Raw genomic sequence first — 16,800 nt, forward strand, 5'->3', positions numbered from 1 at the left:
CCCCGTTGATTGATCATCCTAATCTGAGCAATCGTCCTTTTTCGGTGTTTTTTTTGTTTGTTTTGTTTTTGTCTCGATTTCGCAGGGCTGAAGATCCGCGAGGTGACGATCAACGTGTCGCGTCAGCAGGTGGAGGACTTCCACGGCCCGGAGGACTACTGGTGTCTCTGCGTCGCCTGGAGCCACCTGGGAACCTCCAAGAGCCGCAAGGCCACCGTCCGGATCGCCTGTAAGAGACTCCGTGTCACTTTGATTCCACACTGACCTTAGTGTCTCTGAAAAGGTTACTCTCCTTCAAACCGGTGGCGTGATTTCTGTCGACAGCAATATTCTTCGTGTCCGTGCGTGTCTGCGTGAGGAGAGAAGGTCACACTTGAAACAATTTGACTTCTAATGTGCGTGATTTTTTTTTTTTTTTTCCCCTCTTCCCCCTCAGACCTGAGGAAGAATTTCGAGCAGGACCCCCAAGGCACCGAGGTTCCTCTGAACGGCATGATCGTGCTGCACTGCCGTCCCCCAGAGGGAGTGCCTGTGGCTGAGGTGAGGCGGGGTGGTGGGTGGGTGGGTGTGGGGTGGGCTTTCTCACACTTCAAACGAGTAACATTTCTTTCCCGCCCGCCGCCTTGGAGGGGAGCCGTCACCTGGTCCGGCTCGCGCTCTGTTTTCACCACGCGTTGCTGTGTCGCTCTCCAGTCGCAGCGAATCAAAGACACATCGGAACCTCTCTTCGGTTTAGTGTCAGCCGGAGCGGTTTTTATTCGATGAGACGAAGACGCCATTTGTTTAGTTGCTCTGTTCGAGTTAGAGAAATCATTCATACACTGGGAGCATTATCTAACCAGCGACATGCGCTGCTCTGTTCTCTGTCGGCCATGTTGACGGATAAAAGGTTGTGCGGCTATGACTTATTTAGATGTCGCATTCATTTCACTCTCGCTATGACTCTCCCCTCTGCAGCTGTCTGTGTGTGTGTGTGTGTGTGTGTGTGTGTGCGCGCGCGCGCCTGTCATTGGCGTTTTAATTTTTACTCTGAATATGAAACGAGGCGCTCACGGACAGTCCCGTTGAGTGGTGTGAGAGAGAGAGAGAGAGAGAGAGAGAGAGAGAGAGAGAGAGAGAGAGAGAGAGAGAGAGAGAGAGAGAGAGAGAGAGAGAGAGAGAGAGAGAGAGAGAGAGAGAGAGAGAGAGAGAGAGAGAGAGAGAGAGAGAGAGTTTGCGCGGCGCTCTGATGTTGTGTGCCTTCATGTGGAGCCTCAGTAGGCGGACACGTCAATATCAAAGCCATGTGTGCCCGAGCATCGGCAAGCTTTGCCTTTCCTTAAAGGCACAGCGCTGTGATCTGCGCGTAAACAAAAACGACAGCCCGACCAGGACGTTTCAAAGCGCAGGCGACCCGAACCCCAGCTACCACTCCAAAGCATTGATTGACAGGGCTTTAACTAATAAGTTACTAATGTTTCATGACGCTTCGTTTACGTCGGGAATGTTTGGTCACACGGCAAAAAAAAAAAAAAAAAAAAAAATACAATCAATCGAGAATTTTCATCTATTAGTCGAATCTTTTTAATTACATTCGGCACAGTCAGAATAACTGGGACAGCGTCTCATTTCTCAGCAGCTGGGCTCTTTTCCAGCACTTTGGATTTGATATGAAACAATGAGTATGAAGTTACAGATCAGACGGTAAACTTTTGAGTTTATTTCAGTGAGTTTGCGTCCATATTCGCAGACGTCATAATACAAGTGTGACGGGTCTTAGCTGAGGCTTAGTCCAAGATGGTACACGCACAGGAATTTACTTTTCATCAATGCTGAACGGCGACTTCAGGGAAGGCGCTGCCAAAGTATACAAAAGCGGTGCGCAGCCCCTCAAATAAAAACGTCCCCAGGAAACAGGAAGTGGAAGCATAAGATAAAAATGAACTAATACAAACAATTCTTGGATGACAAATGAGACATACAAATATGCACTGCAAATAGGAATTAACGTGCATTTTTAAAGTCTCGGCTTTACGAACACCCCTCGGGGGTTTCTGAAGCTTTATCCTTCTCAGTTTTTACTGCACGAGGACACTGAGCGTTCTTAATATTACGTGAACAAACAGAACTACAAAATACAGCCACAAAATGACTTTAGTCAACACCTGTCTGTCACGCTGACTAAACATTAAAGGCGTCCCTAAAATGGGATTTACAGCAGGTCTTTTGAACTATCTTTCCCAAACATTTTCTTCAGAGTCCGAAAACATTAGTTCTGTATTTTTCAATCAAATGTGGAGCTTTAGGACTCCTCGAAGCTCCAAAGCTCGCGTAGTGTAGGTAAAAATGTGTTAGCGAGAGGGTGTGTGTGTGTGTGTGTGAATGCGCGCGTGATGAATGATTCAGCTCACTCAAATGGAGCATCGGTGTACCACTAGTCTCCCCGATGCATTGTGGTCATCAAATAGGCAACTGCTCATGCATTCATTAATGCGACTCTGGCTAACAAAGGGAATGGTAATGGTAAATAATGCAGCGACAGAATCCAGCTCCCTCTAGTATGACTTGCACCTCGGAAAAAAAAAAAAACCGCTCACATCCAGAGTTGTGGCTCTGTACTTTTCCTCTTTTTGTGACTTTAGGCGCTGCTGAGAGGTTAAAGCGCTGCTTTTTTTTTTTTTTTTTTTGTAACCAGCTCTGTGAAATTTGGCTCGGAGAGAAGCCGAAGCTCAGCCGCGGCTTGAGTTTTATGGAATTGAGGTCATGATGCACTGTGATCTGTTAAACTCTATTATTCTGAGGCATATTTATTTTGGTCATGTCATTTATGTGTGAGGCTTCCTCGATCCTGCAGTTTGCAATCCATCCTGATGGAAATTAATGCTCATGATGTGGAAGAAATGCAGGGTTGTTTTTTTTTGTGTGGGGGGGTAAGGTGGGTGAGATCTGACAATAGAGTAAATGCTCTGTTGACGAGATGCAAATGAAATGAACTTTGCATGCTGTTTCAACGCGTAAACGCCCATGCAGCCGACTGTACAGCTTGAAATCCCCTTATGTCGCCGCTCTGTTCGTGTTCTCAGAAGCAACACTAACAGCGAGAGAGAGAGAGAGAAGAACTTTATCCGCATCTCGCTGTAACTAAGCCACCCGGGAGTTTACTGCATGGGCTGCTGTGTAGGATGTTAATGAAAAAAAAAAAATCAGAGAATGCCATATTATCTGTCCCGGCAGTGATAGAGGCAGTAATCTGTGCGCACTGTAAGTCAGACCGCAGAAAAATGGATCATAGTAAAAACAGCTTAAGCCTGCTTCAGTTTATTGGTGACAACGGAGTCAAATACAGGGCTCCTCTTTTTATAGACACAGAAGTTTACAATAAACATTATAGTCACCTTAACCCCCCCCTCTTCCCCTCCCCCCCCCATAAAATACCAAACAATAATCTTTAAAGAAAAATAACAAATGAATGAATGAATTCTAACCCACGCATAAAAAAAAACTTTAAAAAAACTCATTATTAGCATTAGCTTGTTAGCTCAACAACTGAATGTAGTCATGTTTTCTTGCAGTAATTGCAGATGTACGCATGAAATAGAAACATTCCTATTAAAACATAACACATTAGTATCGTTAATATTGAAGTTCGTACATTATTGGCTTGGAATAGAGCAGAAAATATATGCACATATATACCCATCTGTGTTTTGACTCCCTTGCGCTGCATCTGTAACTACGTAGGTGACTCTCCGTCGAGGTTTGAATCACAACTGGACCCGTGAACGAAGCCAGCGAGATCTTTTTACACAGCGTGGGATAGAGATAACAGTGAGTTTGCGGGAGTTGCCAATGACTCAGACGAAATTACATGAACGGAAAAGTGACATCTGCTGGGAATCGGTCAAATTTAGCACGTTGGGTTACCGACGCATGAAAGCTTTTGTCGACAGCCAGCTGTCTTTTACTATGTGTGTGAATTACAAACAGCAGAAGTGGGTCTTACCTAATTGTGAATGTTTTGAAGGGATGGATGTTAAATCACAAAATTATTTCACTCTCTGTTGAAAAATGTTGAATAAATAGATATTAGTAACAGTAATTAGTCATTTGCAGGAGGCCGCTGTTCGCTTCCTGCTTCCAACCAGGGGTCGGGATAGTTTTTTTTAAAAACCACATTTACTGTTGCCATGACAACAAAAGTTGCATAACTTTAACGCTGAAAACTGTTATCGTTATGTTAAGATGAAGTTTTCAAACCAAATGCACATTTAAATGAAGTTTTTGATTTTCTCGGTTCTGAAACTGTGTGGCCTAATTTCTTCCTCAAATGTTTTAAATACCTGATTTCGGGGGAATCTGTCACAACCAGGAAATTGATTAGTTTATATCCAGCATGTAGGAAGCGTTCAGTCTGACTTCAGGAGAAAAGCTGTCAAACCTTTATCATGCAGCTTCCTCAACGTGATATCCCAGAAAGGTTTTCGCAAAACTAAAAGTTTAGTGATGGGGAGAAAAGAAAAAAAAAAGAAAAAAAAGGTCTTCAGCAACTTTAGGAAAAAAATGTTTTACAATCATTAGCCCCAACATTACCCGCCCAAGTATTCCATATCAAGTGTAATTAATCATTAAGCCTCTCATCCAAAGTCATTTAAAGTCCTTAAAATGTAATTATTCAGTGATAAACATAACATTTCCAGAGACCGGTGTCGAGATAAACCAAGGACACGGTGAGGGTTTAGCTCCCCCCCCCCCCCCCTCCCCCACCCCCTCCACCCTCCTCCCCCTCCCCTAGCCTCCGGAATATGCTGCTGTCAGATTTCGAGGGCTCATTTGTTTAATGTGATTTCACTAAAGTCATTGTTGCATTGAGAAAAAGGCCATACATGACGGAGAGGGTGCAGGCGCGAGGGGAAGCGAAAGGAGGAAAAGGAGGACGCCTGTTAATGAAACTCAGCCTTAATTGAATCAGATGGAACAAAACCTACTGCGATGCTTTGTAATCGTCTCCGTGTCGCTTTCACTTCCCGTTTAGATGATTGTAAATGTAGGTCATTACATCTGCTTTCGGAATAATTGAGTGTGGACGCCTGGTGCAGGGAGGAATCGGAATGACTTCTGTTTTTGTTGATGTTAAACTTTAAGATGACACCTTACTGCTGATAAACCCAGCGCCCGCCGGCTCTCTCATCCCGACATCTTCAAAACAGCTCGAAGCTTTAAGAATAATGCTGATTGGTTCGCGGACCCCCTGTTGACCATTTGATGCTGCTTTCAATATATCATGAATTTGTTTTATTTTCCGGTCTCCACTGGTTGTAAACGAACAGATCGACACAAAAGTTAGTGGGAAAACTTTCAGGTTTTCGCTTAACTTAGCTGGTCAACGTGTCGACCTTGACAGGACCCCGACCGACCGCCCGTACAAGGCCTGGTCTTTCTGGTTAGGTGAGGTGGGGTTCAACACCGGTCGCTGCTATCTCAGTGGAACAAATTTGCCAATTAAGCAAATCTGTTTTTTTTCCCGTCCTCCCTATAGGCACCGGCTTATCGGGCTCTTTTGAGTCTGTCCTGTCGCTGCCTTCTCATCTGCATATCCATCTCTCGATCGCTCCCCCCCCCCCCCCCCCCCCCCCCCCTAAAGGGGCGACTCTGGGATCGACGCAGAGCGCGTACCACAGGCCCAGATTATACACTTCCTGCAGCGAACATCAGGAAACGAGCGCATGAGGGGCGGAACGAGACAGATTAATCAAAGCCAAAAAACATGAGAAAGATTATTTTTATTCACTTCAGTGTCAGAATCCCTGAAGATGAGGGCCCCCCCAAAAAAGAAGAAAATATGTGTGTGTATATATGTACTTCTATATGATCACAGAGAGAAAAATGGGGACAATTATTTCTTCGGTTAAAATGAAAAGGAAAACAACTATTGTTTAAGATTCATCTTTCTACTTCTTTTTACTGTCTACCATTACTTACCCTTTTTTTTCTCAGAGCTCTAACTGTAACAGGAAGTCAAACACCTTCATAGTTTTCAAATCGGTATAATACGAGGAAAAGCTTTCCATGTTTTTTTTTTCAACAGATGTTTTGATTATTTTCTTAGTCATTGATACTAAATAGTCAAAAATAGTAGCTTATGACAAAGGCAGTTTAAATACACTTTTTTGTTTTGTTTTGGAGTTGCAGCTGCTGAAGTCTTTGTCCTTGTCTCTGAATACTCAGCACTCTCGTGCAGCAATTTATTTTTGTAGCATATGCAACTTTAAAAAGCTTTGTGATGTTGAATATAAGATTAAAAAAAAAAAAAAAAAACGTAACATGTTAATCAAGAAGACATTTTCTGAGACACAAAGCTTCTTTAACAATTCAACAGTGTTGCAGAATGGGTGAGTGAATGATCCTTGGTGACGGGCAGGTCGATGCGGCAGTAATCGATACTTCAGCACTCAAACGCAGCTCGCATGGTGTCGATACCAGCTTAAAAAGGATTGATCTGAAAGTTCTTGTCTTTTTCAGTGTGGTTGTAAGATGCTGGCTCAAATAAACTGCATTAAGGGTTTTTACCACTTTTGTTAAATAAGACTTTATTAATCGTGCAGTGGGGAAATTTAGTCGTCACAGCAGCTTTAGAATACAGGTAGGAAAGATAAGTACAGAGAAAATAAAAACAAAAATTGCAAATACACATAAAATAAAAATAGAAGAGAATAAAAAATGAAAATAATAAATAAGTATAATATAAGTGTGGAAGGACATATTTTCATTTTTTTACTGTTTTTATATCACATAAATTACATTTTACTATATAATATATAATAATATGCAGTAAAGTAGTTTAAAATTCCTTTATTGTACTTCGTAATTATCTACATAAAAATGAGCGTTGTTTTTTTTTTTTTATTTGTTATCAGCCAACGCTAATAATGCAGGTTTCCTTTTTTTACTTTGTAGACTTTTTAGTGTGTAATTGAAATGTTTAATTCTAACAATCTCAGGCTACAGACAAGCTGATAATTTAACCTCAGTTATAAGAACTCAAAATGAGCCCTCTAATAAAACTCTACAGACTTTGACCACTTCTGTCCTCATCACACTTTGTCTAACCACACACTCACAGAGGCACAGTAGGCACGAGCCTGCAAAAAAAAAAACTCCCATCTTTGAATCTGTGGAGTGGCTCTACAGTGTGCGCCAGCCCTTCTGAAGTTCGCTGACATAATGGTGAGCAAGTGGCTCTGTCTCTTTTGGCACATAATTTGTAGGCCTATGTGAAAGAAGGAGACGTGGGCTCTAAATCTGACCCTCTTTAACAGATATGCCGGGTATTATGATGCGATTAATCCATAATAGATAAGGTTTCTTTTGTCAGTGTCATAAAAAGAATGTGTTCCTGCTATCAATTACCTCCAGTCATTAATGGCCGGCTGCCCACTCAATTTGTTGTTCCACAGCATTTCCTGGCTTTATATTACCGTACATAGAAATTATCACAATGTGTTCCAGGCAGGGAGAAATACAGATTGTAAATTAAGTTAAATGAATGCTGGTGGACTGGTGGTTATTGAAAACTTGCCAAGATTGTGGATATTTCAAGCCCCAAGTACATGATGCGATGAAAACGTTGAGAGATTGTGGCTATAACAACCAAATATCTGACCTGATTTTTAACCGACCGCCATCCTCTTCGAGAAATTCCCTTTGTGCAGCGACACAACGCTCCAAGAATTCCTTGATACGCTCCCTGGAAGTCTCGATCTGTTCGCGCTTTATGCACCGTCTCTGATTCTCACCGGATCCTCTCCACAGTGCCAATGTGGCGACCCTTCAACCTGAACTTCATTTGAGGGAACAGAAAAAATTCGTAAGGAGCCAAATCTGGTGAGTAAGGTTGGTGGAGAGCAGCGATGGTGTAGTTGCAGGTGAAAAACTCGCGGGTTTTCACCGCTTCGTTGTCATGTTGGAGAACCCAAGTGCCGCTGGGCCACAGTTCACGTTGTTTGCGCCGGATGTTTTCCCACCTCCAGAACATCACAGTAGAACTCTGTGTTGACAGTCTGACCCTGGGCGACCAACTCACGGTGCACAACCCCAAGGAAAAGCCACCCGGTTGCGTACCGGACCTGACACACCTTCTTTGATCTCGGACGGTTACGTGCTGCCTCACAAAACACCTGCCCACCTCGTTGCTTCCTCGCTAAAGGCTTTCAAAGCATTTCTAGAATCCACGTTGCCCATATCCTGAGTTTGACACACAATTTGATGTTTCTCTGCTCAAGTTTCAGGTCCATGGTGAAGTCGCTTATAGTCACAATAGTTATTGTTGATAACAGTCTCGGAACCTTTTGCTCACACCTCGAATATTAGAATATTTTGTTGTGAGATAGGCAGACAAATATGCTTTTAAGTTTTATTTATTAGCCGTGAGCTTGTCCCCTAGTGTCACAGTGGCGTGCGCTGCTGCTGATGGGGATCGTTGACGTAGTTTCAAGGCTTTGCAATGAGATACAGTCAAGCAGCAGAGGAGGGCAATCTTAAGAGACCCCTTTAGAGGAAGTACAACAACGATCGGCGTCCTAGTCAACTATCTATAAATACATACTGTGCCTCCGTAGACGATGTGGCATTAAGAAAAAGCTGGTCAGCTTTATATGCTGCCAAGTCTAATAAATTATGTGTGACGCTGCTGAGTAAAACTATAAAAATGCAGTGCCCAGAGTTGGTTGAATGGATCGGTGTGACACCTTTGGCATCACAAGTGCTTTTTTTACTGGCAAAGGTCAAACCTCTTCTGGCCTTCATTTTCAATAAACCTCCACTGTCCCGACTGTCCTGCAGTCTGTGTTTGGAGTCATAGAAAGTTATAAAAGTCTGATTTCTCACTCTCCTTATTGAAAAAAGGTCATTTCAATTACTCTGATTTTGGATATTAAATCTTTTGTCATTTCACAGATATCTTTAGTATCGCCAAAGAACCTGCCATTCTGAAAAGCTTTTCATGTTCAGTTGCCGTTTTCTTTCACATTACATGCATTTCACTGTATTGTGTTCCTGTTATTTTGTCCAGTGCCCTCAGCTCGCACACATAAAGGTCGCTAGTAACACAGATTTCATGCAAAGCAGTAATTTCACTCTCTTTGTGTCCCGGATGTGGAATACATGAGAAAATTCGTCCCTCCGTTGGTTTAAAAACGGATTAATATACAAATTCTGCAGAATAGACAGCAGTTGCACAGTTATCCGTTTTACTAGCTTGTGGAAGAAATTAAATTTGTTACTGGGAGGAAAAAAAAAATGTTTTATGTAATACAATGTGGCCCATCTATAAGTATTTGCTTCAGGCAGTGTGTTTAGTTTCACTGTATTTCCTGAGGTGGCGCATTATCCACTAAATGTTGAAATATATTTAATTTACTCAACATAATGGTTAGATCTTGGTACCTGTCATGTTCAATTGCGACACTTCTCTATAAATATGCATCCCATATAAATACGAGAACAAAGGGTTGGAGGTTAAGTTTCAATTCGCTGAGTTTCCCCACATTATATTATTCCATCAGGAGCAAGATAATGTGGGGAAATGCAGGGAAACAGTTTTAGTTTAGTTGTTTTTCTGAAATAAGTGGAATTATGTTTCCAAGTAATTTGTTATCTTATAAACCTAAATAACAATTTGTATTTGGATAAACATACAGTATGCTGTTGGAAGCTTTTAAACTGACCTTACTTCACCGAACATATGTACTGCGAGGTCTTTTCTAAAAGTTAGAGAGCAGCAGCTTCGTCTCCATTCGATTAATGTGACCTTTTATCACATTATATAAACACAGGCAGATAATAATAAGCATTTTATTGAGTGAACTTATTAAAGTAAAGCAAAGAAGACTTGAGCTGATGCATGAATCTCCTAAATATCATCTGTTGCTAATACAAAATTAGATAACCTCATCACCTGTAATACACCCATCAGTCCACTAGAGGACGGGATCTTTGGCCTAGCTTAAGGCCTGGGACACACAATTCAAATCACAACACAAACGTGTCATTCAGATAGTGGACTGCTGGATGTATTACATGCTTCGGTATGATATCGGGTTGGATGGCCAAAAAGTCAGTGTTGGTTGATTATCAGCTCCGAAGATTTTGTCTCTCGGTGATATTATAGGTGAAATCTTTTCCAAATTCTGCACAAAATACGTGAACGTGTTAAAAGAAAACACCTGTCATCGTTTCAAAGTGAGGCTTCACCATTTTCAGTGTTAAAGCAAAATACAAGATTGAGATGTGACTGCACGAGTGGGACTTTAAAATGTGTGAGAGCAACATAGAAACATTAAAATGATGAAACCGCATGAAAAAAGGGGAGTTTCGTATCATTTCACAGTGGATGGTTGAAACTGACTGTTTTTGTTATAACTCAGTCGACCGACCAGCTGTGGAGAAACACGGGAGTTGATTAGACGCCGAGGCTGTGAAAAATAAAATAATATAGAAAAACAACTGATAGAAAGGCCCGTGCAAGTCCACCGGTGTGGTGCTTTAAAGAAGCGGTGGAGCCAATTGATGAAAAGAAGTTAAATTAAAGCCTCGTGATGAAAGACTTCTTGGGCTGTCAAAAGGAGCAAAAAAAAAAAAAAAAACGCTTGTGACAACATGACTCCTGATTTATTGATTTCCGCGCTCCATTTTTTTTTCATCCAGGGCGCTTCGAGAGAGCGAAGCAATCTCGGAGTTTGCTGGCTGTTGTTACATTCCCTCGGCAAATGGACACTCGCCCCACACACACACACACGCACACACACACACACACACACACACACACACACACACACACACACACACACACTGGAGTACAACCCCCCCTTCCCTCCCCCATACACAAACACATGGAGCTCCCAGTGGGGCGGAGTTTTTAATCCTCAAACACACTGCCATAAATCAAAACCCCTACTCCTCGTGTGCCCCGGCTCGTGTCTCTCTATGAAAAGCTCAAGCTAGTGGCACATTAATAGCAATTTACAGGGCCGGTCATGCGAGGAGAGGAGCATCAACAGAGCGTCCTTTTATTTTGTAATCCTTATTACTTTCCCTTTTCACGACACGGCCGCCGGATTTGGTAACGTCGGAAGATGTGACCTGCCTTCTCTACATCGCTCCCTCTGAGGGGGTCGTCGGCCGTGTCAGACGTTTCCCACCAACCTGCTAATCTGGCGATCAGAACGTGTCCTCTTACATCTTCATGAATGTCGATATATTGACGGGCGCTTTCGAGGGTACCCTGAATAAAACGACATCCTTGAATTAACACATCTCTGAATCCGTTTTGAACAAAAAACTGAACCGTGCGACTTTCGTAAAGGTACAGTTTGTAGCGAAGCTGTTGTCCTGGGCTGCATTAGTTTTCTCTAGGTGTACCTCATAAAGCATCAATCTCGTGTATCACCCCACTTGTTACATTGAAAAATGGATGAAAGCTGGTTTCGTTTAATTCAGCACGCCCATCAATTCACACAGTGAACTTAGGTGTGGTAATTAAGCGATATTACACTCGAGGGTGTGCTTTAACGTGATTATTGGCACGGCAGTGATGCGGTCAGGACGGAGGCACTTGACGTTAAAGCACTCCCTCGAGTGTAATATTGTGATTATACAACAAATTACCTTCTCAATAAAAATTGTAATCCAAATGTTGCGGGGCAATTGGCTCTCAAAATATTCAACTTTTTGTGATCTCCGTTTCCACGACTAACAACTGGAAAACATTTCCAGTCGCGTCAGTATAACATACATGTAAGCGAATGTAATGTATGCAATGTTTACTAGTCCAGGAAGTAGGCCGACCCGAGCAACCGAGACTAGTTGTAGTCCGTTTTATTGCTTTCTAGAGATGGTTTCTCAAACGGAATAAAAACAGTACATAGAAACTCTGAACTGCTTAGCGAGCTCAAATCCCTTGATATGTGTCATCCAAGGTGGTCCCCATTTAAACACTTTTATATGTATCAGACCACAGAAAAGTTACTACTAAATTGACTTTTTTAGCACCGATGCATCATTTTCAAATGTGTTTATGTTTACCGTGTTGTTTTCAGGTGGAATGGCTGAAAAACGAGGAGCCTCTGAGCTCTAAAGACGACGACGACGACGACGACGGCGTGATGGATACGAGAAGCGACCACAATCTAATCGTCTCAGAGGCCCGACTCTCCGACTCGGGAAACTACACCTGCGTCGCCAGCAACATCGTTGCCAGGAGACGCAGCGCCACGGCTACTGTCGTCGTCTACGGTGAGATATCAGGCTCATGATTTTTCTTATATATTACAGAGGATCAAAGCGATGTCAAAGAGCTTTTCTTTCCTGCAATCTAAACATCAATTCTCAGCATACATTTTCGAGCAGAACCCTTCATATACAAAAACACTGCTCCACCGCAGCGTGTGACCTTTTGTTCCCACTCGAGTCTAAAGAGCAGGTTAATGGCCGGACGGTGCCTCGTGTTAAAACGAGGAGACACAATATTTACAAGAACTCAATTATTAACGAGGGAGAGCCTGTGATGCGGGCTGTCACAATCCCCCCCGGCTCTTTATCTGCCGGCACTGAGCACATTGTGTAAAACCACGGTGCAGACGGTTGTTCCCAGCAGCATTACACCCCTGTAGAGACTGAAATTAGCACCACCTGAAAGAAAATCTGAACTGGAGTGTTTCCGTGCTCGTTTTACTGACTTCTCATCCTGCTTAGTTTGATTTGTTTTTATTTTTTTTTTCCCCAGAGAGGACGTTTAGCTGCTGTAGGAACACATCTCTGACACCTCGTCGCTGAGGCCCATCAATCATTGGTTTCCATGATGCTAATGAAGTCCCTGACAGGCTTTACTTTTCCCAATAGCCTCAGACAGATGTACAATAATGGAACGGTAGTATCTCTTTCCTTCCCTGTGACAGCAAACGAGCTGATTAGTCAATCATCGGACATTATTTTGAGGAAATAGATTAGAGGAGGAAGTGGAAGCAGACAGAAGGGAAGACACCATTGATCATTTCTGTAAAGACGCCATGTTTTTTTTTTCCTGATGTTCATTGTCACCTCAAAACAAACCCCACGTGACGCAGTCACCCCGGTGCTGACAGAAAATACAGCGTCAACGACACAATGTGGGCCAGATTGAGTTCTAGAAGTGTCTTTTCATTCACCTGCAGTGAACGGAGGCTGGTCGTCGTGGACGGACTGGTCGCCCTGTAACGTACGCTGCGGCAGAGGGGTGCAGAAGCGCTCTCGCACTTGTACAAATCCAGCTCCTCTGAACGGAGGAGCCTTCTGCGAGGGCATGTCAGTGCAGAAGAGCACCTGCAACACAGTGTGTCCAGGTAAGAGCCGAGCGGCAACCGGCAGTGACGTCGCCCGTCGGGCTCGTGAGCGGCCGTTATGAAGCCTCGAGTTCGGATTTTGGCCCGGCGCCATCTTGTTAGTCTGGCTCGGTTTGGAGCAGGAAGTGACCTTATTTGGACGATCTGGGAGGGATCTGACTCGATCTGATTGGGAACCCGACGATACTGCGTCCCGCCCACCGATAGCCGTAACCTGACTGCGCCTGTCAATCAAACAGACAGCTTATTTTCTAATTAATGGACCGCCAGAAAACTAATAACAAGGAGCGACTTCCGCTAACAACACCGAGATAGCTCGTGGAGAAATTGTATTTACGTAGTATTTCGTGAGAGAAGTCGAATGGGAGTCTATGGAGGCTTTTCGGAGCCAACCACTAGTGGCACTTGGTGGTATTTCAGCTTCGGCATCGGCCTAATCTTTCCGACACGGAAGCTACGTACACTTTTATATACACTGTGGTAATAGCCTGTTGTTTGTGCTTAAATCATGCTCTAATACTTGGTGGTGGTGCATTCAAGGATCTCTGCATCTCAATGCTCTCGGAAGGAAACAGGGTTGTTTTTTTTCTGTTAAGAAATAGTTTGACATTTTAGAAAGTACACTTGTTTGCTTTTCTTGCAGAGAGTTAGATAAGACGATCAATACGATACTGATCTTACATCTGTCCGTTAGATTCAATACCACCATCAGTCAGTTAGCTCAGCTGTGCTGAAAGACTGGAAGCAGGGGAAATCAGCCGGGCTCCGTTTCAAGGTGACAAAAACCAACCTACCAAACTCCTAAACTGTATTTTTGTCCATTTCTTAGAAACCATTCCACTCCCTTTACTACCTCAGGTTTTTATTTTTTTATTTTTATAACTTGCATTATTGTGGTGATGTTGCACATATTTTACATGTTTTTGTGTGTATATGTGGATATATATACGTATATGAATTACTTCAGTATTAGTTTTTATATTCTACCATTTTCTATTGTATTACTTTATCTTATTGTTAAACTATTATATATGTCTTATTCAATGAAGGAAGCTACAACTGTACTGTACAATTTTGTGTATATATTTTTTACGTCCAAAGATGAAGCTTAAACATTGTTTAATTGGGACAAAAAAGCTCAGTGTATAAAAAAAAAAAACCATCACGTGTGAGTTACATGCTGGAACTGTTTCATGTTAACTGTCTGGCAGAGAAACGGCACACAACCCACCATCAAAACCCCCCAAATTGCTGCTTTTACACTCAAAGTCTTTTGTACAGAAGCGAGACATAACAGCAGATTTTGCTTCTACCATTGAACATAGCCAGTTATGTCAGCTTCTCTCTGCTTGCAGTCTGTCAGGCTCCAGCTTCATAATTACCAGACAGACACAGAGAAGGGTTGGTATCGATCTTCACGTTTTAACTCTAAAAAAAGAAGGAAAGAAAGAAAAATATGTGTATTTTTCACAAAATATTGAACTCTAACAAAACAAAACAAAAAAACAAAAAAAAGCCACTGCTTGGCTCCAGAATGTCTTTGAATGCATCAACATGGAGAGATTTCCTTCTGCTTTGCTACACAATAATAATGTAAATGTGGCAAAAAGTAAAGAGGACTAAATGGTCCCTGTGATTTATTGAAGTATCTGCAAGTTGATTTTAATGCCTGAAATAACCAGAAAAACGTGTTGGCTTGGAAGATATGAAGGGTTTGTAGTTGGCTGTGTCCTCTTTTGAACCAATCGTGTTTCACCGTGAATGCATCACATGTCTGCGCTGGGTTGAAATCTTATCTCTTGTGGACCTTATAAAACAACAAATGAAGAGAAAACATCTGGGAAACGGAGAGACGGGCAAACAAAAACTGAAAAGGAACAACGAGAACCAAACAAACAGTAGAAAGCTGAGATTGTGAGGCAAAAGAGAAGAGCAGCACTTCAACTTATCAAAACTGCTGTGTAATCTCTTCTGCACAAGTTTTCTATTTTTTTTTATTTAGGATTCCAACCTGAGCACAGAATAAAGGGAAAACTACTCATCAGGTTCAAGGAGAAAAGAAGTTATCAGGGGAACTACTATCTCCTCTTCGCCAACTGTCTCCCATTAAAGGATTCCTTCCTCCTGCATCTCCGAACACAAACCCGGCACATTTGCGTTTAAATTAGCAGGAAGTTTTAGAGCTTTATAAGGTTGAAAGAAGGCTTGATGGGAGTACGGCGGTCGCTTTGTGCACAGACTGCATAACATTTCGGCACTTGGAGGAAGGGAAAATGTTTTTCCGTAGTGCAAATGTTTCCTTGGAATCAACATAGATTTGATGTTCGAATTTTTTTTTTTTTGTGAGAGAAGTGCATTTTTTTGTATTCTTTTGAATGCATGTACTGTATATATTCAACATATATGACCGTTTATTATCTTCTCCCTTAGTGGATGGCGGCTGGGGCGAGTGGGGCGAGTGGTCGGCGTGCAGCTCGGACTGCGAGAGGCAGCGCAGCAGGGAGTGCACGGCGCCGGAGCCCAAACACGGAGGACGACTGTGCGACGGGGTGGCGGTCGCCAACGACAACTGCACCGGCGGGCTGTGCACACAGAGTGGGTACAACACCGGCTGACAATGAGGAAAAAGATGCGTCCTCCTCCCCCCACAGTCATTGCATTCGGGGACTGTGTCATTATAGATTTATTCTTCATAATTTTTTGACAGCGTTGGAGGGGGTCTACATCATGATAGTCATCATAATCACGGTCATTACCGACACCGTCATCCATCTTTATTATTCATCCACTCCAACATACATCACACACACGGTGCGCGCAGTCATGGATGTGTACACAAGTGGTAATTAAATCAGTTAACACTCGTGTCAAATTTTTTTTTATGGAGAATCTCTGAAATGACGATGTTTGTTTCTGTCTGCAGATCGGAAGCTGTTGCATGATGCTAAACCGCAAGGTGAGTTTCTCTTCAGCTGCATGTCATACTGTGCTGTTATGTTAAAGATAATACCGGATTCTGATTGGAGAAGTACTACGATGACAAAAGACAAAAGTGATTGGTGGGAGGCTGATTCTTATTTTTCAGATATCACTTATTAAGCATCATTAATATTATGGGGTGCACTTGAGCTTGTCGTTTCATTTGATGCGAAGCTACACCTTCGACTATTTGTTGTAGTTCAGTACCATAAACTCTTGGTTGCTGCCTTAAAATAGTGTCGTGTTGACCGTGTTTACGAGAACAGTCCATATGAACGTCTCTCCTTTTGTGGTACTCACGACCTCTGACCTCGGGATTTTCCTTGAGCTCAGAGTTCACAAGTCGTGACGTGTTTGGTGATATTTAGAAAATGCACATAAAAGTTCATTTTTCATTGGATTGTCAGCGGCAACCAACAGTGACGTCACCCGTTGGTTTGTGAACAGCCGTTATGAAGCCTCGAGTTCA

General features: G+C 42.7%; 1 protein-coding gene across 2 annotated transcripts in view; it reads left to right on the forward strand.

The window, feature by feature from the left end:
- Positions 1-16,800, forward strand: part of LOC138622251 (netrin receptor UNC5D-like) — a 163,987-nt gene that overhangs the window by 113,951 nt on the left and 33,236 nt on the right. For both annotated transcript variants that reach the window (XM_069700903.1, XM_069700904.1), the window contains exons 3-8: positions 86-229; positions 437-540; positions 12,072-12,267; positions 13,185-13,352; positions 15,783-15,947; positions 16,276-16,308. In XM_069700903.1, the coding sequence (XP_069557004.1) occupies positions 86-229; positions 437-540; positions 12,072-12,267; positions 13,185-13,352; positions 15,783-15,947; positions 16,276-16,308 (810 nt within the window). The remainder of the gene's footprint in view (positions 1-85; positions 230-436; positions 541-12,071; positions 12,268-13,184; positions 13,353-15,782; positions 15,948-16,275; positions 16,309-16,800) is intronic.

Source organism: Brachyistius frenatus, unplaced genomic scaffold, assembly GCF_029030835.1.
Source record: "Brachyistius frenatus isolate BFR_SWC_R1_liver_20210118 unplaced genomic scaffold, ASM2903083v1 Contig_35, whole genome shotgun sequence".
Taxonomy (NCBI): domain Eukaryota; kingdom Metazoa; phylum Chordata; class Actinopteri; family Embiotocidae; genus Brachyistius; species Brachyistius frenatus.